The sequence below is a fragment of the Nomia melanderi genome, chromosome 13 (genome assembly GCF_051020985.1).
Source record: "Nomia melanderi isolate GNS246 chromosome 13, iyNomMela1, whole genome shotgun sequence".
Classification (NCBI taxonomy): domain Eukaryota; kingdom Metazoa; phylum Arthropoda; class Insecta; order Hymenoptera; family Halictidae; genus Nomia; species Nomia melanderi.
The window spans coordinates 7,085,189-7,107,311 of NC_135011.1; the positions used below are offsets into that span (position 1 = coordinate 7,085,189).

The 22,123-nt window shown below is 42.2% G+C and overlaps 1 protein-coding gene across 3 annotated transcripts; it reads right to left on the minus strand.

Moving 5' to 3' along the window:
* Nucleotides 1–1,110: 1,110 nt before the first annotated feature.
* jef (major facilitator superfamily domain-containing protein 6 jef) lies at nt 1,111–13,864 on the minus strand. Of its 3 annotated transcripts, XM_076373373.1 has the most exons (12): nt 13,462–13,864; nt 10,277–13,348; nt 8,547–9,075; nt 7,838–8,242; nt 7,254–7,375; nt 6,966–7,191; nt 6,498–6,632; nt 6,153–6,422; nt 5,431–5,689; nt 4,414–4,707; nt 3,793–3,905; nt 1,111–3,534 (listed from the first exon to the last, which is right to left on the minus strand). In XM_076373373.1, the coding sequence occupies exons 2-12, from the start codon at nt 10,681–10,683 to the stop codon at nt 3,415–3,417; spliced, it is 2,880 nt and encodes a 959-aa protein (XP_076229488.1). In that variant the 5' UTR covers nt 10,684–13,348; nt 13,462–13,864; the 3' UTR covers nt 1,111–3,414. The 3 variants fall into 3 exon arrangements, with proteins under 3 accessions (XP_076229488.1, XP_031825774.1, XP_031825772.1); XM_031969914.2 differs by having other exon boundaries at nt 3,840–3,905; nt 10,277–13,864; XM_031969912.2 differs by having other exon boundaries at nt 10,277–13,864.
* Nucleotides 13,865–22,123: the final 8,259 nt, after the last annotated feature.

A 22,123-nucleotide genomic window follows, 5' to 3' on the forward strand; every position in this document is an offset into this window, starting at 1 on the left:
ATTAGCTAATGATAATAGTATTAAGTAAGTAGTGTTAGGTAATTTTAACTATTGCTTCTACTAAACTTCTACTAAAACGATGCTACAAATTAAATTTACTGAAATCACTGAATACAGTTTGGAGATAGCGTAATTTTTCGTTCAAATAGAGGATACCGATTACTTCTTCAAATCAGAAATATAAAAGAAAATTCGATGCACTTGGTGGACTATTGGATAGTCATGTATTACGTTAGGTAACGTCTTTAAATAGATTCACGTGAGTTTATGATTAATTTATCGGACTCTTTCACTTAGTCAGCTGTTGCTTACGTCACCGTCAAGGTAAACGGCTCTGCATGACTCGCGAGTAGAACGCTAGCTACGGTTATGCATATTCTCGATTTAAATGCTACTCAGTTTCGGTGGAAGGTGTCCTCGAAAAACCTGCACTGACATGCGGACGATTTTCATCGTCTGAAATCGGCGCTCACCACCACGTGGTCACTCCGACGCACACACTTAACGATTTAATCGCGTAATCGGTACTTTTCGTACGGTTACGTAACAATAGCCTTAGGTTTAGCTTTAACTTCGACATCGTATGTAGGTACAACGTAATCTCTAGCTTGTGCCGCGGGAAACCCGATTATTTCCCTTCGTTTCACCGACTTTCGGAACACGGACGCGAGGGGAGGTCTAACGCAACAAACCGATCCCTTTTTCATCTTTCCACCGGAATAAAAGATAAACATCCCATAAAATATATATAACAATATTAACTATTATTCGCATTATTAACATGTTAATATCTTTAACGAAGAAAACTTTCGATTAAACACAACCTTTACCAATATTAAATACAGAAAATCGAATTTCGCAACACGGATGAACAACTGAGAATCATGCAATATTTCCGATACGACGTGCTTCCGAAATAATGACATTTGAAACTTGATCCAGCGCATGCGTACTATTCAAGTAAGAATCCATTAATGGTTGATCCGCAAAATTGATACAATCAATCCGACTCGTCACGATCGATTTAAGAAACGAATAATTTAATAGAGATGCGCGTCCCTCCCCCTCGTTCCCGGTTCCTTTTTCCTCAGCCTCCGCCATCATCGCCGATTACCTCTTTAATCATCTATTTAGTCAACAGTATCATACACCTATCACGAGAAAAACGTGTCTGCTTACATGGTAAAACAGTACGAGATACGAGCTACTTCGATAGACTCTCTACCCGATTACAAGTGATACGTTTTACAGATTTGCAACACGGAACGAGCAACTAGGAACAGAAAACAAGGACGAAGGATAGAGAAACACGGGTCCTTAAATATCCACACGGGAGAACGTGAGAGAAACAGGGAGTTGGGTCTTCGAGGGGAATAGGAGTATTTACAAATGATCGCTCTGACGATCCTCGTGCTCTTTCCGTTCTCGGTTTCCTCGATCACGGTGGGACGCGAGCCTGCGCCCATGGAATTCACGATGAAACGAGAAAAGCAGAGTGTACTGGCGCGTTAGATACACAATAATACATCGAGGCGCTTGCACTCGAGTTGCACGGCGTGATTCGAGCTCTCCGGCGTGTCTCAGGTCTTTTTAAGAATGCTGACTGATCGCGGTAACTTTCCTTTTTCCGAATATTGGCCACCACCAAGGAGAAAATCTGGCTAGGTGTCCATTCGAGGGTATAATTATTGTGAGTTACTCTCGAGGGCGTTTTTTGCAGGTGAATACTGATGATTAGATAGCGGATCTTTATGAAAGACAAACAGTTATTAAAATAATGCGAAAAAAGGGGTATGTAGAAATGTTCTTAAAAACCTTAAAAAATAAAGTAACAGGATTTTTAAATGCGTATGAACATTTCTCTGTTATGCACTTATATTTGTTGTTACTTTTTCACACCATCAGCTCTAATTGAAACAGTTTTGAAAATCGATGAAGTATAAATGTTATAGATATACCGATTTCTATCAATTTTTTAGAAGTTCAAATAGTTTAATCACATTCATTTGATTAGTAGTAACCTATGCACCTGCAATTAACACTAACTACGGAGTATTTACTGAAGTTGATGTGTACTCTTTATAAATATTGTAACAATACATTTGCTTTCGATTTCTTCAGATATCCGTTAGAGCATTTACGTGGAACTGTCTCCAAAATCATTTCGAATATTAAATACTTGTGAACTACGAATAATTGCAAAATAAGAAAACTAAGGCGTCAGTGTGGCGGTTAGGGTAGTTCTACTGGTAACACCTGAAATTTTCTAAAGTTATACATGTCGCTCTCGAGAGCGGGTCACGCGGAAACTCTCGAATGGACAGTCAGCCTGTCGCGGGCAACTCGAACGATACCGTGGAATGCAAGTCCATAGGATAAATAGTTTCGTTGAAGCGACCCCGCAGATCCTGTTGTGCCGTTACTACACGTGTCAGGTAATTTTTAAGTATATACTCATGTCATCGAAAGATATACCGGTTAATCTCCGCTGTACAATTGCTTATTTGTGTTCTGGCCGGAAACGGTCCCCTCGTCGCGCGTGCTATTTCTTCGGGCGATGGTAATCAAATGAAAAAAAGAACCATTCGCCGACTAATAAGCACGCGCCAATCGGGACCACGCCGTCGCGCTCCACCAATGTACATCCTTTGGATGGCGTCGATTCGTTCTTCCGGTTCGATGCTCGAGAACTTCCGCTCCGCGGACGTCGATCCCGATTTTTCCAAGCCACCCCCGGTACCCCGGCGCTGATCACGCGTCTTGCTTTCCGACTGTTCCCGTCGGTCAGGTCACGATTCTGAAATCAACCGATCCATCAAGTGATCCACAAAGAAGATAATCCGAACGTTTGGGGTCTCGAGTACCAGGGACTTCCAAATTCATCGGTCAGTCTTTATCGCCGGTTTCCTTTGGCTCGGTTGTCCATCTCAATACTGCATTCTTTTACTTGAAATCTGGGATTTCTTAGATGCATCTTCAAGCATCGAGGAGTATAATATAGATAGTTAATCAAAATGCAATGGAAGAGGGTTGAACTTGCCCCTTAACCCTGCCACGTTCTTCAGTTATTTTCCTTTAATCCACTCGTGTCTTCGTTACCTCAATTTCCTCAAAATCGTATCCGAGAATGTGATGTTGCCTCGAAGATCGTAGATAGGTTAAATTGCACGAGAAAACTGTAGGCTCCAGTTTCATAAAGGTGCAGCAACCAGACGGTTCGTATGTACAGTTAGCAACCGGGGCACCGATCAGGTCGTCAGGGTGTTCAGCTAGCTCCCCACTGAAGCTTTTCATCGATGCGTCTCATCGAACTTGGTCATCCTCCTCTTGGTTCATGGTTCTCCAGAGAACGAGCCGGTCGTCGACCAGCGTGTCCCGTTGATCATCTCAGGCAGGATCGATCGTCCCGGACTGTTACCATTCGTATTCGTGCTGATGGAAGGGATTGGTGCATGGTTGTTGAGCGTGTAGATGGGTCACTATTGGCGGCGGCTTCATCAGGTCCAGTTCCCCGCTGATCACTTCATTGTAGAGCTGTCGGTTGATAAAGAGAAAAAGGGGAAACGGAATTAGAATCGTCCACAGCGATGTGTTCCACTGTAACGATCGTCTAATACAAATTACAAAGAAAAATGGCGTTTAAAGTAAAAGTGACGGTATGTATCAAAAATATAGAAAAAATATTGTATCGTTCAGAGAGTATAGCCTTTCGTAGAAGTTTTCTTTTCGTCTAGAGTGACGTCGAACGTCTTCAATCACGGTGACGTTCTAATTAGAACGGTTTTACTAAACCTGGAAGCTCCTACGGATATACTCGTCCTCGCCAATGCCAGTCATACCGTAATTATATCCACCACCGCCGCCGCCTCCACCGTTCAGAAATGGATTCGTCGGGTTCACGGGAGCTAAAATCATACGTTTAAATTAGATTCTCTCCAGGAAGCGATTACAAAGGATGATAACATAATACGATTAGATACATATGTTACATGAACGATGGAACGGATAGCGAGATATAGACGTCTGATTACTTGGTAATGTTTACGATTCAAGTAGTTCAAAGATTAAGACCGATAGAAATGAAAATCGGGACAAAGGATGTTGTGACAAAACTGAAAAGGAAAGGAAAATATGCATAGGACTAGAAAATCCTCTATATTCCTCGCTAGAACGATAGAACTTCTTTATATCAAACGTTTCAGGAATTCCACCGTAATAACCACATCAAAAATAATACACTGAAAGGAACAAGGGAAATAAATTGAGAAGTTCAACGACCAACTAAAATAATAAACGAACGTTAAGAATAGTGAATACTTGAAAATCGAGACATTAAGATAACTAAAATATAACGATCTAAAAATAGGGGGAAATCTTATAAAATCTGTTCGTCCTGCCGAAGATCTTTCTTACCTCCATTCGCACCAGGTACACCAAGGTTACCGCCCGTCGTTTGATAAGTGGCACCGTATCCCGTGTCCTGATTAGCTAGTTCGTGGAGACGGGTCGAGCTGAGTGCGCGCGGTATGGCGTTGCTTGGAACCCCGTGCGGTGCCAGGTGCGTCGCCTCGGCCACCTGGTGAGGATCCTCCGTCTGCGGCAGGTCCGACACAAAGCCCGTATCCTTTCTGTAGAAGTTGATGAACACGAAACCACCGAGCACCACCAGGCAGAAGAGACCATATGCTCTGAACGTCGCGGTCGTACCTGATGAAATTGGATCAAAGGTAGAGTCGTATGTATGTGATTCGTTCAGGTGCATAGCTGTGAATTAAATTTAGTTCATAGTAACCTATTCTTGCAGATGTTACTCACATATTTAATTCTTTTAAATTAGCATCATCGTAATAATTATTATTAACATTGAAAACTGAATGTAGTGATATTTAGTATTAATATTATTCAATGTCTAGTAATTTAAAATGTTAAATATTTTTAAATATTTTAAATATACTATTGAAAATTATGATTATAGTATATTTCATGGTATAGATCATAATAATAGTAGACAAATCTGCTTCATTATTTAACCCAAAGCATAAAACTAGAATTGAACCGAAAGCAAAGTGTACAAAGAGATACAACAGAAGAGGGAAGCAAGATTTTCGCTCCGAGTGGTACTCTTCGTATTAAGTGTGCTGTTCGCAAGAAGCTGAAAGCTCTTTCACTGTCAAAGACCTACCAATAAAACCCTAAAATCTGTTGAAACGTTCCAAAGCGTACAGCTCGATGGTTATTCTGAACGAAGCTTCTCAAAGGGACGAATTTAAGTGAAAGAATCGTCCAGCCGGGAGTTTCGACTAATAATAGTCCAACCCCTCATGAATATTGTAACCCGAATCAATATGGAAGCCACTTGTCATCTTGTCGCGGATCGATAGACCATTGTTGTACCGGCTGGTAGCCACTCTTGCCGGTCTGAATGCTTACCGTAAGCATCGACGAACATGCCTCCGATCACTGCTCCGCAACCCCTGCCCAGACCATGGTGAATACCTTGAAGAACGCCCTGAGCGCTGGTACGCAACTGTGGCGGCGTGTTGTGGGCAATGTAGCTGCAGCACGCGGCCCACACTGCGGCATGAGTTATGCCCTGGATGAACTCGAATGGCAGCACCCACCAGGGCTTTGTCAGCCAGGATATATACAGGAAACGGAGAACATTGCCGGCAAGGCCCATACATAGTACCTGTGATCAACAAACGCTTTACTAAAATGATTTTCGCATTTTCTGTTAATTACCCCTGGCAGTTGATATTCGATCGAACGAACCGAATGTTTGTTGTAATTATTCAAACGTCGAAAATGTTTTCGTTGATAGTGAAAGTAGACGCAACGACGATCATGTTACGTCGATAAAACATTGATGAATATGTTTGTCTCCCCGTAAAAGAGAAGACTTTGAACTTCGTTTAAGTGTTATGTTGCTTTGCTTGATAATTTTTCGCAATCTTCGTGTACCGGGAAAGACTACGTCATTTCATATTTACTGTAGAATGTAATATTTTTCTCGAATATTGTTGACTTTCTTTGGATGTTTATGTAGTATTAGATCCCTTTTTTATTTTGCGGTTAAGGGTCGATTTCACGCGTGATCTCTGTTATTCAGTTTCTGCCAAGGGCAGTTTCTTTTTCGAAAGTTCCGTCGTTACCTTGACATGGCCGATCTGGCGGATCAGCTTGAAGCTAGAGAAGTAGGCGAATATCTCGGATATGTGATTAATCACGGAGGCAACGCCGAAGAGGGTGGGCGAGCCGCCATAGTCCTGGAGGTGCCAGAAGAGGAAGGTGAAGATCAGCCCGATACCGAAGCCCATGAACCACGCGACGAAGAGGAAGGACGCGCACTTGAGGTCCTTGAACTGCTTCAACACGGTCACCCATTCCGGGATCTCCCGCATCGTTTGAGCAAACATTTTCGTCTAGAAGTGTCGAGTAATCATTGGCGAATGTCCAAGGAATTTCAGTGGATAGAAGGAAACCAGACATTCTCGTACCTTTCCTTCTGGAGGTTGAGGCTTCGGGTTCACTGCCGCGGAGGAATCTTGAAGACTCGGCAGATTCAGCTGCTGAGAGAGTTGACTCTGCAACTGTTCTTCCCTGGTCGGTTCGGCTGGCGCCTTCACCACTTCCTGAACAACCAAGGAGATTAGAGACTTCCTAGTTTTGATATAGTTCAATTCAACCCTTCAGGGATAGCTGTGCTTATTGATATTTTAGTATTAATACTCTATGGCAGATGCTTTCCTTTTTAATATTTAATTATCAGTTAATTCCACTTCGAAAATTGAAGTTTACAATTTTTTACTACAATTAGAGACTATATTTATTTTAACAGATAATTCTCAGTATCAATCTCTGTAAGGGGTAATCTCTATCGTTGAAAGAATATTTGGAAAAATTGAAAGAATCCTGGAATTAAACGTATCTCTAAAGGATTAGTGTACCATTATGTAATCACTCACCGGTTCCGTCACAATAACATCGTATTTGAAGGTAATTTGCGTGGCTGTGATCAACGCCGCACCCATTAAGACGCTAAATGCCGCGAAGCAGATAGTATAATTCTTTTCCCTCACGTCTGGACCGCAAGGATGGTCTGGGAACGCAGTGCTATGGTCCAGAGCGATTCCGACGAAGAACATAGCCAGACCCCAGCCCAAGCTGCCGAACATTCGCTGATGACCGTATCTAGAATCGGAAAGAAGCGTCAAGTTTACGGAAAGTAGTTCAGAACCTGTAGGGAACGTTACCTGTCCGCGTCTTCGCCCAGTAAGGTGATTACCGCTGAGTCTGCTAGTGTGATTGCAGGTGCAGCGAAGAATTCTCCTACTATCACTAGCAGCAGCAAGAGGAAGAAGGTTTTTTGGATGTCCTGTGAAGCGGTTGCTTAATCAGTAATCGCACTGATTAAGAAAAGATCTTTAGTAAGTATATAAAACAGGACTCACTTTGTTAACCTCAGTAATCGTGAAATATATTATGAACATTAATGTTTCTTAAATAATCTAACACATGGTTTAATGAAGAATTTTGTGTAAGCATATTTCTGAAGTTCAAGCTCAGAATATCGATGACGTAAGTAGACCATTCATTCACTAAAATGATCAACTTCAGAAATCGCGAGAATGTCAGCAGTACATTTCAAAAAGTGAGAAGGTTAAGCTGAAGTAGTGAAATTTGATTAAACCCCACACTGAAATTTGGGAAAGATCCAACCAATGGAGTTAATCACTTTGTCCTGTGAGTGGCTCGAATCAAGGTCACTGAAGGAAGTGGAATGGATCCTGTTCATATAATTACAACGCTTTTTCAATGAACAATGATTAAGATTTACTGGCAGCCTGTAGACAATGGAGCTGAACAACGGCTTCACCCATCCCTTGTTTTCATTGGCGTCGTAGTTGGCAGCGTATCCGACGTTGTGAGGACTTTGACCGGAATGGGGTATCCTAATGTAGCGTCTGGTCCTCACTAAAGGCATCTCGACGTCTTCTTCGTCTTCCTCGATGTCATCGTCGTTCACTTCATCTTCCTCTTCGTCTTCCATGAGCGTCAGCTTGCGATCATCGTCTGTCGACAACCGTTTTCGCCGCGAGGAGGCCGGTTTCTTAATTTCCGGTGCTTCTATCACGGTATCCACATCTCGTTTCACCATGATCTTCGTCGGGGGTGGTTTCACTCTGGTCTTGGTGTGCGTGTACACTTTCTTTGGCGGTTTCCCGTCGTCCAAGGGTTGGTTCTGGAAAATATGTACGTGCAACGCATCTAGACATTGAATATTAATCAAATGTAAAATGAATCGAAGTATTTGTACAAAGTAATTGAATATTTTTTTTTTAATAATTTTTTATCGATATGTAGCACACTGATAAAATTTGTAATACAGTAAATTTGTAAAACCTGTTTAATTTGTTCAAAAACAATGCGAAAATCCATTTGTACGTGCTCAAACTTTGTACACTTACTTTTCTTACATACAGTTATCGCAGAAAGATATAATGTACAAATACTTTTTCATTTCACTTTCGTACAGCAACACTTACATTGAGGAACCGTTTGTACTCAAGAATATCAGCCGGACGGTTTCTTCGTTGCAGAGTTTCGAAATCAATGGTCTTAGCTTCAGGATCGGTCTCGGTGTCTTCGAACACCAGCTGCTTGTACTTGAGATCCTCCACAGGACTATCCTCCGTCGTGGCGGTCTCTCTTCGCACCCTGTTGTTATTGTGATCGTTGTATGGCTCGTGGCTAGCTTCATTCTTCGTTTTGCGCGTGATCTTAACGAGTCGTTGCCTGATCGCTGGCACTTGGATGTCTTCATCTTTCCTCAAACTTTCGAACACAACGTTGTCAGCGACTTCTAGACAATCGTCGTCATTCCTGTGGTGGAATTCGTCCAAGCTAGGGGATCTCTTCACGATTCGACGATCAGGATTGGACGCCAGCAAGTACACAGTGTTGTTTTTTAGGACCATACAGGATGTTGCTGGGGGTTGAATAAATCCCAATGGCAAGGTGAAGATGATCCAGCAGGAAAGGGAGGCTAAAAGGATCAGCCTGCCTTTCTGCCACCTGAAAAATAAAATAGATCACTGGACATCGATTGTCCCAGTTTCCTGGATAAGTCTGGGATCACGAGATCTTAAGAGGCAAAGGCATTTTTGTCACCGGGTAGAATCGATACAGGAGCTGTTCATTGAACAAAAAAACCCACGTTTATCGTGACTCCATCGACAGCGTATCTGATTCGAAACGACATTCTTTCGTGTGTAATCGATAATTGAATCTGCCAGATCGGAGACATGCATCAGTGCATTTTTCTACATTGAGATATTGCCAGAGTCGTGTTATTTGTGTCTATTGAATTTCTTGTTTCTGAGGAACTGATGAAGAGTGACTTGTGGAACTTCCTATTTTAGCAGCTTGATTTTTCACGTATGGAACGAGGTTCAGAATTAATACATTCCAACAGTGGAGTGATAAGAGATAGGTGACACAAAGTAAATTAGACTGAGAGGAATAAGTTCAACGTATGCACCACTCAAGTGTGTCCAAACAAGTTTCTCTGGTTGTCCCAGAACCAACTGACACTTGTCCTACATTTAGTGCTTTCGCTGTTTTAGCGAATCAACGGAGCATATTTCGATTTTGCTTGTTCTTCGAACGTTGGGATTCATTCCTACCACCTGCAGTGACAGTCGCAATTATCAGTCTTGTTACGACCTCTTTTCTCAACACATTGAACACTACGCTAAATTCACGTGATTCTCTGTTCACGTTGCACGGTCCACCGATAATCCTCTATTACTACATTGATTATTTAACATCAAGTATACACGCCCATTTGAAGAATGTATAATTAATCAAAGAATACATAATTAATTTCTTCTTACAGTAAACCAAAATAGGAAGAAAAGAGAGTTCAACATAGTTCATTAAAAAACTAAGAACACCGAGTCCTTCCCACTACAAGAATCTTTAATCTTAAACCCATTCCCAACTCACTGGATCAAAGAAGCTCAATTTCCAAGCTTCCACGCTTCACAGACGATTCTCAATCGTCACTTAGCCTACTGTAGCAAAGTTACCTCAACATCCAACATCAAATTTCAATATAACGTGCACGGAATATTCAAACCAAACGTTAAAACCATCAACCATCATTAATTCATCGAAGCAACTTCAGCTCGCTACTTCCAACCACCAAATCTCTCAGATTCAAATGAATAAGCTTCAACAAATCTCTAAACCCTGCTACTCTGCCTCAACTCACCTGTCAGCCAACGATCCCCAGAACGGCGCACTAAGAAACTCGATGAACGGCCTAAGTCCGATCAGCAGTCCACACTGGCCCGCGTTCATGCCCATCTGCTTGAAATAGACACCCATCAGCGGGAACAGGGAGCCGAACGCCGAGTAGAAGAAAAAGTAGAATGTCTTCACGGTGAAGAGTTCTTGGTCGACGGGCCCAAAGAGGTACTCGATCACGTCGCTTTTGCCGCGGATCTTGTTGGTCGCCTCTTTCGGCTCGGGATAGAGGTTCGGGTCCACTTCGCCGCTCGCAAGCGGGTCCACCATGGGCCTGGCGCCTGGCACCTGGGGCAGCGATCTGCCGGTCCCCTGCTGTTGCTGCATACCATCACCCCCATAATCGTAGTCCTCGTGTCCATAGTTCTGCATGATTCCTAGGACGGTTCTTAGCCTCTATTCTTCCAGGGAGTTTCAGGTTCCTTCAGACCATCCGCTGGCCAAGGAAACCACGCGACCGCGGAATGATTCTTCAGCCAAGGGTCGCTGAAGACGACGACTGAACCAGCGACGAGGAAACCCAGCCCTGTCTCCCCGTGTTCAGAGAGAGCGGTGCACCCTCCGTTCGCCTTTTCGAAATCGCCAGGCCACACAATCCCTTTAGACGAACGTCGTCGAATCGATGGCCAACCGTGTGGCACCTTTCGCCAGCGAGATCGATAGTCGCGCCAGTACGCCTGCGTAACCTTACACCCCCGTGCCTGCCAACCCCCTCGGCTAAACCCGGCGAGGAGCGAGGGCCGTTCGATCCTCCCTCTCGCGAGCGATTCGGACGATCCACGGGGTGTCGGGGAATCCGGGTAGCTTGTTGAATTTCAGGAATTTATGGAGGAAGTTTGTTGCGTTGGGGGTGTTCGCTGGGAGAGACAGAGAGGGGTGATTGATAACTTGAGCATTGGACTGTTTGGGTTTCTGGCGCTGTGTAGTATGGATACTTTTCGAATATCGGGAGAGTTTTTGTTTATGTCAATTTGTCTTCGTCGTCTTTAGAGTAGAGGGAATTGCTTGTGTTTTAATTTGTTGAGCCCAAGAGGATTGGTAGTTTAAGTCTGTTGGGTTGTTGAGCGTCAAGCCTGTGATCTATGGATACTCTTTTTGAGGATGCAGAGGTTTAGTTCCATGTGAATTTGCACAACTTTTGGAACGGACTGTTTCCGTTTGAACAGGATTGAATACTTCGCTAGTTATTCAGCTTGTTTCCGATCACACCCCGGGTCACCCTTCGATATTTCCATTTCCTCTGTCGCTCTTCCGTGTTCCGCGATGCTTGCGCAGGCGATCGCACTCCGGATGTCCGGCTTTTGATCATCGTCAGCGGATTCTAGCACTACACGATCTCACAAGCTCGTTTTCTTTCTATAACCCCTTTCGTTATATAAAACGAGTACGTTTTAGCTTAACATCAAAGTTCGGCGACCATATTTAAATATATTAATAATTAATTATCATTCTTATTACATCGTTCCATTCTTATCTATTTAATCTTCCAGTGGGATGATATCATTCTTATTTTTTAAGCACTTCACGAAGAGATATTTCATTGAAGTAACACGTATATTAAGTATAAATATTCTTTATCACCAGGATACGAACACTTGATACTGTAAATTGAAAAAGTATCCGTATCTGTCTTAAAGCTGTACGTTCATGCTACTCTAAATATCTTCAACGCACAATATGTACTTTATGGATATTCTGTGCATCTTTGCGCGTCTGTGCCTCAAAAAGCTTGCCTTTGAACATTTTAACGTAACCTTTCTTCCACCCAGCAGACGGTCGTTTATTTGCGAAACGAGACATTTCGCAAATAAACCGTCGAGATACAAACGGAAACTAAATCTTCCTAACAGTCCCCGATACGGAAACCGATGAAAGAACTGCCAGTCGCGATCGTCAAACGCGAAACATGTTCCAAAGAGTCGAATGGCCTCCGCACGCGTGTTTAGGGAAACCCTTACCGTGCCAGTAACGACAATGCGTTTGAATGTCGCAGGCCTTGACCCGCGCCGTAACTCGCGCCCGTTCTTTTATCTCGCGAATCGGGGAGTTCCACTTATGCACTAGCTTCGAATTATTATGATCGCGTGCAGCGACGCGACGCGACGCGACGCCAACGTAAAAAGCTCGACCGCGTAAAATTTCGCTCGAGTCCCTCTTAACCACGGAATAAATAAAAAGGGTGAGCTAATCTCCGGGAACAATAAACTGAAACGCCCCGAAGTAATTTTCCTTTATTCTCTCTATTATCAAACCGTTAATCCTTCCACGATCCGCGGTTTATCTAAGTGTTGCAAGTATTACTAAAATCTCAGAAGCACACGATTTTCTTCTATCGTTAAAGTGTCGACTCATTTTTATTCATTCGTTTCCTTCAAACTCAAAAGTATTAAAAAATGAACACCCAATGAAACGGAAAAAATTCCAACGATTGTAACGGTGCCAGAGAAGCGAAGATCGTTAACGTACAAGTGGAATGAAAAATAATTGAAGTAAACTGTAATTAATCTAACAAATCGAGCTACGAACGCCGACAGCGCGCATTTTCTCTCAATCCACGGCAAACCGTGACGCATCTCGATATCAGCGGATCGTGCATGTAACATCACGCTTGCACGGTGCGTGTGCGTGATTGCAGCGTTCCTCCGCGATAAGGCGGATCTACGACCCGCCGGAGTTCAGCGATTCGGTCACGTGACCCGTCGTCCTATGGAATGAAGAGGAAAAAAAAAAATGGTTGGAAATATTCTAGGTGCATCCGATGACGATTATCTTCTTCGAGCCGAAGATACAGCTTCCGCATCAGAGGATCTTCCTCTTGGAGAGCACGGGCCATAGAATTAGCGTGGCTGAATTTACGTCACTCGCGCGGAGATCATTATTGTGTTGACAGTTCACCGGACGATACCAGATAAAACCGTGCAAAAGGAGCACTGCGGTCCCCAACTCGGATGCACGATTAATCGTTATCATCTCTATGATGAACCGAACAAATGCCTTCTATTCTCTAACGGTGACCGCTGACGCAAATCGACTTGACCTTATTTCAAAGTTCAAGTATATGAGTTCTCCGTGCACCAGATGAGAACTGGTGCGCCTAATTAGAATTAGGCTTAATAATAATCTCCCCTTCCCGAAAAACATTTTCCTTACTCTTCGAATCAGTGAACTGGCTGCAACAGCTAAGTTTCAACACATTGTCGGTAGATCCTCTAGAGTTTAGACTCTTATTTTAATCGGTCCCGTTTCCGCAGGCTCTGTCTTTCGAATTTAATGCCCCTGAAACACGGTACGAATATCGGTCAGAAGGATCGGAGGTGTTCAACGCCTCGAAAACGTGTCGAGGAAGAGACGAGAGTTTGTTAAGAAAATAAATATCGTTTTTATTCAATGATCATGTCATCGATGCTAGCTAATATACAGGTTTAACTTAAATTATTAACAGCTATGTACAAGTCTAACTTATCGTTGACTAACGCAGTCTCTAACAACCCCCCTCCCCCCCAAGGTTCCCGCCCCAGTTCTTTGGTTTAGTGTCATGCTGATTGCTTCCTTAGTCCCGATTGCTCAGGACAGAGTTCGGTATTGGGTCGATGCGAGAACGACCCGGGAAAGTCGAGGACGGCGCCGGTTTCGGCGGCCCTTGGAACATGCAGGTCTTGGCGGTCTTCAATAGGCGACCGTTGTTCGCCGTTCGCCAGTACACCGTGCGAGCGACCTGTTTGCCAGCCACGTAGCTCACTGCTCCACCGATCAGCATCTGAACGATAAACGTGCATATTGAGAATTATCGATTCTATGAGAAACTTCAAAAGAGAAGCTTTATTAGGGACTCCAGTGGATCATTAGTGGACGAGAATCTTTACGGGTCAGAATTTTTCTGAGACGATTTGAAGAAACAGGAGTTAAATGGAAATTTATTTTCTTAATTGTAATTTGGAGGTACTTTGAAGTGGCACTTTTATTAAAATTTCGATGTGAATCTTTGCAGTCTATTAAAGGGATTTATTAAAAAATAAATTGACTCATTAAAAGGAAATAAAAATTAATATAGGAAGGAGGAGTTGATAAGAATTGACACTCGAGGACTTTGTACTTCGCACTTATATTATTTAAACAAGCCTAGAATGGAAGCAAGTGATACGATTCTGACAAAAGTTTCAATAAAGTGAAAAATAAAATAATATTTTCCAATTCTTCTACAATCGACTCTATAACTAATCAATGAGATTCCTTTGTTTCAGCCTAGAATGGAAGCAAGTGATACGATTCTGACAAAAGTTTCAATAAAGTGAAAAATAAAATAATATTTTCCAATTCTTCTACAATCGACTCTATAACTAATCAATGAGATTCCTTTGTTTCAGGGCTCCGTTGGACTTAGAAAGCCAGAAGAGGCTACAGCTCCGAGAAGAAGTATCACGAAAGACCACGTGGACTATGCTGCTAACAGCAATGTTCTACTCATTGGTAAGCGAATTCACAACAAAGTACCATTCTATATTATTCTTTTATACTGAAATTTATAGGAACTTGTTAGGAAAGGGATTGTAACAGAAAGTCCAGCAGGAAAAGCTCACCTTTACTGTATACTGTAGTTAATGACTAGACCGTTGAAAGTAATAGAACCGAAACAGTTCTATTGTCGGAGAGTGTAGTCGCAGCGGGCAGCTTCCGCGGCAGGTTCTTCCTATGCCACTCTCACGATCGTTTGAGGAGAAATGTTCGACTGACGAGCAGACCTCCTCGCGTGGATAATTTATACGATAAGCGCGACGTCACGGGATCTAGCGATAAGCGCACGTTCGCGCGTCATTCATCGCGATCGCCGAATCCTCGAGCGTCGCGTACGCTCCGTGCTCGGTGGTGGGACGCGAGATTTTTTTTAAATAACCGCCCGCTGAGATTTAGATAAACACACCGTGGTCCACTCAACCTTACCTAACGCGAGGTGCATCGTTATCGGAATCTTCCTCGATAAACACCGAAACGGAACCAAAATATGGACTAGGGTCCAAACGTTAATCCTAAGCACTACAAGTTAGGCACTTTGTACTGGTTATATTTCTTATATTTTCTATATTTTTATTCGCTAATCAGTTGGAATGAAATTTGGAAAGTATTGATAGTATTATAATTGTTAATTTCGGTGTGATTTGAACGCTTTATTTCACAGTGAATTTAGTTTTCTTTTTAAAAAGTAACTTTTTAATTTTCAACCTGAGCAGGTTTTTAATTTTTATAGTGTCGTCACGTTTGTTTTGATTCTGTTTATATTGATTTCGTTCTTCATCTTTTTGTTTGGAGTTAGACAAATGTTCAAAGCTAATATTGGTAAATTAACTTTTAATTATGTGATGTTTGTTGCGGTGTTAAGCAACAATGTGGGAATTTGCAGAAGGATTCGGGGAAGCGATCATCGACCTTGTTTGCGATCCGATCACTCCCGTGCCTCATGAACAGTCTGGAAAGAAATTATTTCTATTTGCGCGTTATTTCGAGATTACGGGCATTTATATAAGCCTACGGCTTCGCGTGGATCGATTTGCAGCATTCGCAATAAAGCTGAAGTTCATCTTTTTTACTGGGTATATCGACAGTCTCGTAATAATGTTGAAAGATGGTTAAATTTAACTGCACTTCCTGTACCGCAATGTTACAGTACAGACTGAAATTTAACAATTTTAGTTTAGTGTATAAAGGAAATTCGGAATTATCGTCTCCAACGATTCCGAGGAACAATGATGCAACATTCGGTGTAACGTGCATCACTATACAATTTCAGGAATACCCAATCCTTCCATAAACAACTTAGGCGTTCAAATCCTACTGACAATTACCCATCATTCCTAACATTATCATCGAAACTCGTCTTAACTCTTATGCAACCATCTAAAAGACTATACATACAACCTTTTCCATTAACTTTAATTGAACTCATCGAACTGATTTGATCAAAAACTTTGTTTTATGAAAACAAGATATTCAACGGATTGCGAATAATCTCAGTTCAAAACTTACTAAATGACAACAGAAAAAATCGACAAGATAAAAGGCAACGCGTTGCTAAAGAAAAATGGCAGATCTTATTCGGTTGGCTAACAATAATTCTTAATTACTAAATCACGACTGTGTACAAACAAAATCAGCTCCTTCCATCAGGAAAAATTACTTCGCAATGATAAAAGCTCTTCAGAATGACAGCTTTGTTCCGCTGGAACAACGTTGTCTGAAATAAGCTTGCACCCCTAAAGCTCGAACAAAGCGTTCTCTCAACAAAAATTGCTTTCGCATGGGGTCAAAGAGACCCGGGGCTGTGCTCGCAGCGTTAAGCGAGAGAAGCTGTAGAACAATGCACCGGGGATCATTGGCGGACTGGTTCTCGGTTCACACCTACGACTATCGTTCGCAAGTGGAAATTTTAAGCGAGGCCTTGATCCAACGCGTGCGGCTCGATCAATTCGATCCGAGCGTGTCAATTCGACGTTAGACCCGACAAACAACGATATTTCTTCCTTTTCTCGGTATTATTAACATTATCGTTGTTTATACCGATATCGCTGTCAAATTGCGAAACAGTCCGACACCGGTAATGCGTGACACGGTTTTTCGCTTGTCCACGCGACGCTTAGGTGATCTAAATCGATCCCAGTAAATACCGCGACGAATCTCTCGGCTCGGTTGGATGTTTGCGCTATACGCGTCAGATACGCTGAAATCATTGAACAATTTTTCCATCGCAATGTACACGCTTAATTCGTGCTCGCGCGGTGACAATCAACGAATCTCCGGTGGAAGAAGCTTCCACGAAGTGGAAGGTGATAATGGTATTTATTCAACAGGGTAAATGCTTTTGTGCAGAATTTTTTGTTGAATATTATGTGATATTATACCTTTTGGTGTATGCTGTATTCAATGTAGGTATAGGAGATTACTTGATTTTTTATTGTATTTTTCGGAATATTGAATCAACGCATACTTTGGGTGTCTTGAGAATGGAGGATGTAAAATAATTCTTTTGCGATAACTGGTTGTAATTCAGTTTTTAATATGTTGTTTAATATATCAACTACATTGGAATTTTATGCGTTTATTGCGCGTTGGATTATCTGAAGCGAATTGGAATGTTCAAGAACATTTAATGAGGACTCGTCATTTTGCTTGCTGCGCGGTGGAATGAATAAGAATTAAAGATGTATATTTCCATGAAATTCACAGTCTGATGACATTTCGCATTTTCTACGGTGCACTTTGTCTCTGACGCGGTTGGTTCGTGTGGTCGGTCATGCACGGACGTCACGCGATGATTCTCGAAGCAGTTTTCTTCCTGGATCCCTGTATCTGTATCTCACGAGGGAAAAACGTGTTCGCAATCGTTGTCTGCGGTCGTGCTCTCACGAGAAAAGTACAAGTCACTTTCGTGTGCAGTTCTCTCGTGCCACACCGATCCCCGAAGCTCTTTCCAAACAGACCCTAAACCAAGATGACACAAGAAAAGAATTTTCCCTCACGCGAGAAAACGGTGGAATGTCTGCGAGAGAAAAGCCTGTACCTTGTGCTTGCGGTATCGCGACAAATTCGAATACTGTCGGCGACTTTGAATAGAATTTAAGGGATATGAGTGTCACTCGATTCTTTTGATTTCACATTAAATATTTCTCCTCTGTTATCAATTGTTCCATTTTAGACCAAACGTAGACTCAGAGCAAGCACGGAACACTCCTCCTCTTCTGGGAAATTATTAACGACAAGGTAGTTCTATCGAGTGCGGCAAAAGAAATTACAAGGCGAGGGGCCGATATCTATAAAAAGTAGATAGAAAGTGGAACGTGTCACGGAAACTCGGTACAGCTTTTTCGTTGATTGAGTTAGTTTCGTACGTCAAAGGCAACAAATTCTACTTTTTAAATGTTTTCTGTTAGATTTTGGCATAAATCGACTCACGATGTGTATTTTGAATCGTGGTCTTTATGCACGTTCGACGAAAGCATCCTAAGAAAGGGTCATAAAACGGTCAGTTCACTGCCATTCTTTACCGTTAGTTTGCTAGTTTTTTTTCCCCCAAAACGGTCAAAAACATATTTTTACCCTTCCGCACAGGGCTCTTTGTAATCACGCTCTTCTAGAGTTAGTTCTGAACGAGCATTCCAAGCGAACGGTTACTAAATTTACACGAATACATATACTCTGTTTTCTATTTTTAATTAAAAAATAAATGCTTTTGGAAGCCAGACCTGCTAATCATTCAACATTTTCATATTTCAAGTTTCAAGTTACAAATTTCAAATTTTAAATTCTAAATTCTAATTTCTAATTTCAAGTATTAGAGTTTCAAAGTTTAAAATGCAAAATTTCAAATTTCAATTTTTTTAAATTTGACAATTTGCATGTTCTTTCTGCAAAACCCTTAATTTTCTTCCTGCATATCTAACTTCGTCCTGTGAATACCTGGATATTCCGAGACTAACTAACTTTTTATCCGTCTAATCTTCTTCCAGTCTAGTTTCTTATCAAACAGCAACGCGTGCGCACGACTCCTTCGTTCGTATTACATCGGTTCCGCGATTGTAGTCGATCAGGTGATCGGCTCGATCGGAAATTTGTGTCGGCACTCTTTCGAACGTGTCAGCCCACAAGCAACGTGCCTGATCGGACACCGGCCCTCATTAATTTCGCGGTATTTTATTTTTAACTTGCGAGTCGCGCGTGAAATTCGTAACTTTGCGTTTATCGAACAGCGTCCATTGGCCACCTGGTGCAGTCTTATCGGTTAATCGTTGATACGGTCTATCAACCACTTAATACAAGATCTTCCACGCCGTTTATATTATTTTTCTCTCTTTCCTTTTGCACACGCGGACCAGGCGACTCGGAAAATCCCACTTTGCGGAATGAAAATGAAAAATAACGTTTCAATTGTTTCGGTGCGAAGGTCATCCCGCGATAAACGAGTGAAATTCTTGCATGAACTCGGACCAGAAGAATTCTAATATCGCCAGTATTTAGTACCGGACACGTGTGACCTCCGTACTTATTAAATTCTTTCAATTTAGATTGCGTCAATGTCCTGGTGACACGGCGAGCCAAAGTTCGCAAAGCGATTCTGGATCCTCATCAGTTCCTTCCTCGCATGGAGAATTTAGAGTTCAATGGTCGTGAACTGGACCGATATACAAAATATTTACGTTCCCCCACTTCCCTAGCAATTTGCTTCGCATTAATTGACTCTGTTACTGTTAAATCATCGTTTTACGTCACTTTTATAATATAATGAAGCTTTTCTGGCGTAGAAAGGTCAAGGTGAAAGTGACTTATCTATTAGACTTATCCACTTCAGGCTCGACGATTAATGCGTGAAAACAAGATTAAACATCTTGTTAAAAACTAAGGATGAAATAAACAATTCAAAGCAAGGATTTCACAAGTCACATTCTCCACATTAAAAGTCTATCACGAAAACCTTAGGCAGACTTCGATATGTTCGCAGAAGCTTCAAAATTGTTTAGCTTTCGATCAAAATATTTTAAGATATCGAAGTTTCAAGACTTAATAACCTTCACATATTTCCTAGAAAAATACCATAGGAAGAAACTAAGGAACAACTGCCAATCCAACATAGAATTCAATAATTCGAACTACCAAAAGAAATAAAGTCTCTAACCGATAAATCGAACAATCGGTAATGACGAAAAAGAAATTCGGCCAGTAATCTTTCTCGTGTTCGGGTTAGGTCATACGTCACACAGTGAAAGGAGAGTTCCATCAGCCGTCGAATGGAAAATTTGCGTTTGTCACGGTGAGCCGCGAGTTCATCGGGGCCGCGCCGTCTGTCTAATGTAATTGGTATATAACGATCTCCGACGTAAAATGCTGTCTGGCCACCGATATCGCGCAGAAACACATAGACAGCGGAAGCAGAGCAGACTTGAAGAAAGAGAGAAATAGAAACAGAGAGAGCGATCGCATGATTCACGTGAATCTTTCGTGGCATCGCGAGGTGAAGCGAGCAGACGTCGTGATCGCGATAAAGGCGATCGCGAATCTCGATAACGGGCCAGCTCGTGCCTTCTCCGTCGCTGATAAACGGCGAACGATGTGTTCTCGATAAATCCGTCGCGAACTAGGGATTAACGTTCCTTCGAGGACCGAAAACCCTTGGTTCCCGATCGAGATCCTGCGAGGAAATCTAATTGCGACTGAATGGGAATTACGTAAAATATGGAGCGTGTCCAAATACACGTGAAACGTTAGATTTTGAGCGAGCGCGTCTTCGCTGGGGGGCAGGGTATGCGGTCTAACCGAAGCGAAAGCGATACGTTATCGTTATCAGCATCGCAGGTGCTTCTCGATTGTCGCGACTCGAGGTGTCCCGTGTTCGAGAATGTTAGACAAAGTTCAAGACACCGTTGCCGCACCTCTGGTTAGATCGACGATTGATCGTCTCGATACTTTGGGGAATCGATTGTTTCCGTGACGTTGCAGACTGAACACAAAGGAGGAACGAAATGTTATTAATTATAATGAATCGGTTATTCTTCTCGGAGTTGTTCGTAGTATTTTGGTACGGGCACTTTTGAAATTAAGAGCGACACGAGGAGGCGATTGAATTACTGTTACGATGTGTTTGTGTTTGTTCAATAATGTTTCCCGTGTAGGAAAAGTTGGGATCAATGATAGATTTTCAACGATCGAATCATAAGATTCTGTGGTATATAAGAGATATTAACCCTTTGTACCCGAGGGGTGACTCAGTCATCACTTGGTCTGATGTGAAATGAAGTTCAATATTCAATATCAAAGTTCATACAATGTAATTAGAAATAAAATGTCGAAATAGAATGATTCTATCCCTTTGTATATTATATTCATGTTAGTCGTGAAAAGTACCATTAATATTTCATTCGAAAACGTTGAATAACGAAAACACTTTCGAGTGTAAAGGGATAATACCTTAAGTCAACCGTAGTCAAGAAAAGCAGATACAGCGCAGATAAAGTTCACGCGAAGAAAATAGGAAAGCCCCAGTTTACTGCTTTATGGTCCTCGATTGTCATAATTTTTATTGTTGCTTCCCAAGATCTCTAAGGATCGTTCTATAGTAAAAAACATAATTCCCCATTGAACCGCGAGCTTCCACGCTAAGTCTGTCGAATCCCAGTCGTATCTCGAAAGATAAAGTTCCGATTATTTCCAGAACAAAGCAGGTGACGCACCGTTGTCATCGGGAATTAACCAGTCAGCCAGGGTCGTTATCGTGTGCACGGCGTTACGTGAACCATGCTCGGGATACATTGTTGTTGTTCGAGGAGGGCGCGTGGCGAGTTCCATAGTAGGCGCTCATTATCAGCGCGCTGCGCAAAACGGTGGGAGCCAAGCGTGGAACACGCTCTCTTGAGTGCGAGTCACACCACTGGTGCCAGAGAGTCTGGCAACGGCAGTCTCCGTTATCAACCGCGGGTTCTCTTTAATCTCGCATGATCGAGCCGATCTTTTCTCTTCCTGACAAAGAACGATACGAAAAAAAATTCCTCTTCTTTCAAACATTAATTCTCGTAATCCGAGATCAATTTTGTTGATTTTGAAGATTCCATTGGTGGTGTTCAATCTCTGTCTGCTTGGCATCCTCTTCGATCACTGAGATTAGCGAAGCATTTCATTATGGTAATGTGGAATCGGCTTTTAAGCTTTGCAAGATAACACTTGAAGTCTAAACGTTGAGGATAGAAGACTTTGCTTGTAGGGTCTGGAAGCAGACTTCGTTCTTTCTGTGGTTATTTATGTCGGTAATCTCGTTTGATCACACTGGTTCTAAATT

Bases quoted from the DNA above. Each gene is read 5' to 3' on its own strand.
- jef (XM_076373373.1), bottom strand. From the start codon at position 10,683: ATGCAGAACTATGGACACGAGGACTACGATTATGGGGGTGATGGTATG. The intron at 9,076-10,276 runs GTGAGTTGAGGC...TTTATTTTTCAG, and splicing joins TGGGGATCGTTGGCTGACAG to GTGGCAGAAAGGCAGGCTGA. The intron at 7,376-7,837 runs GTAAATCTTAAT...ACCGCTTCACAG, and splicing joins CCATTGTCTACAGGCTGCCA to GACATCCAAAAAACCTTCTT.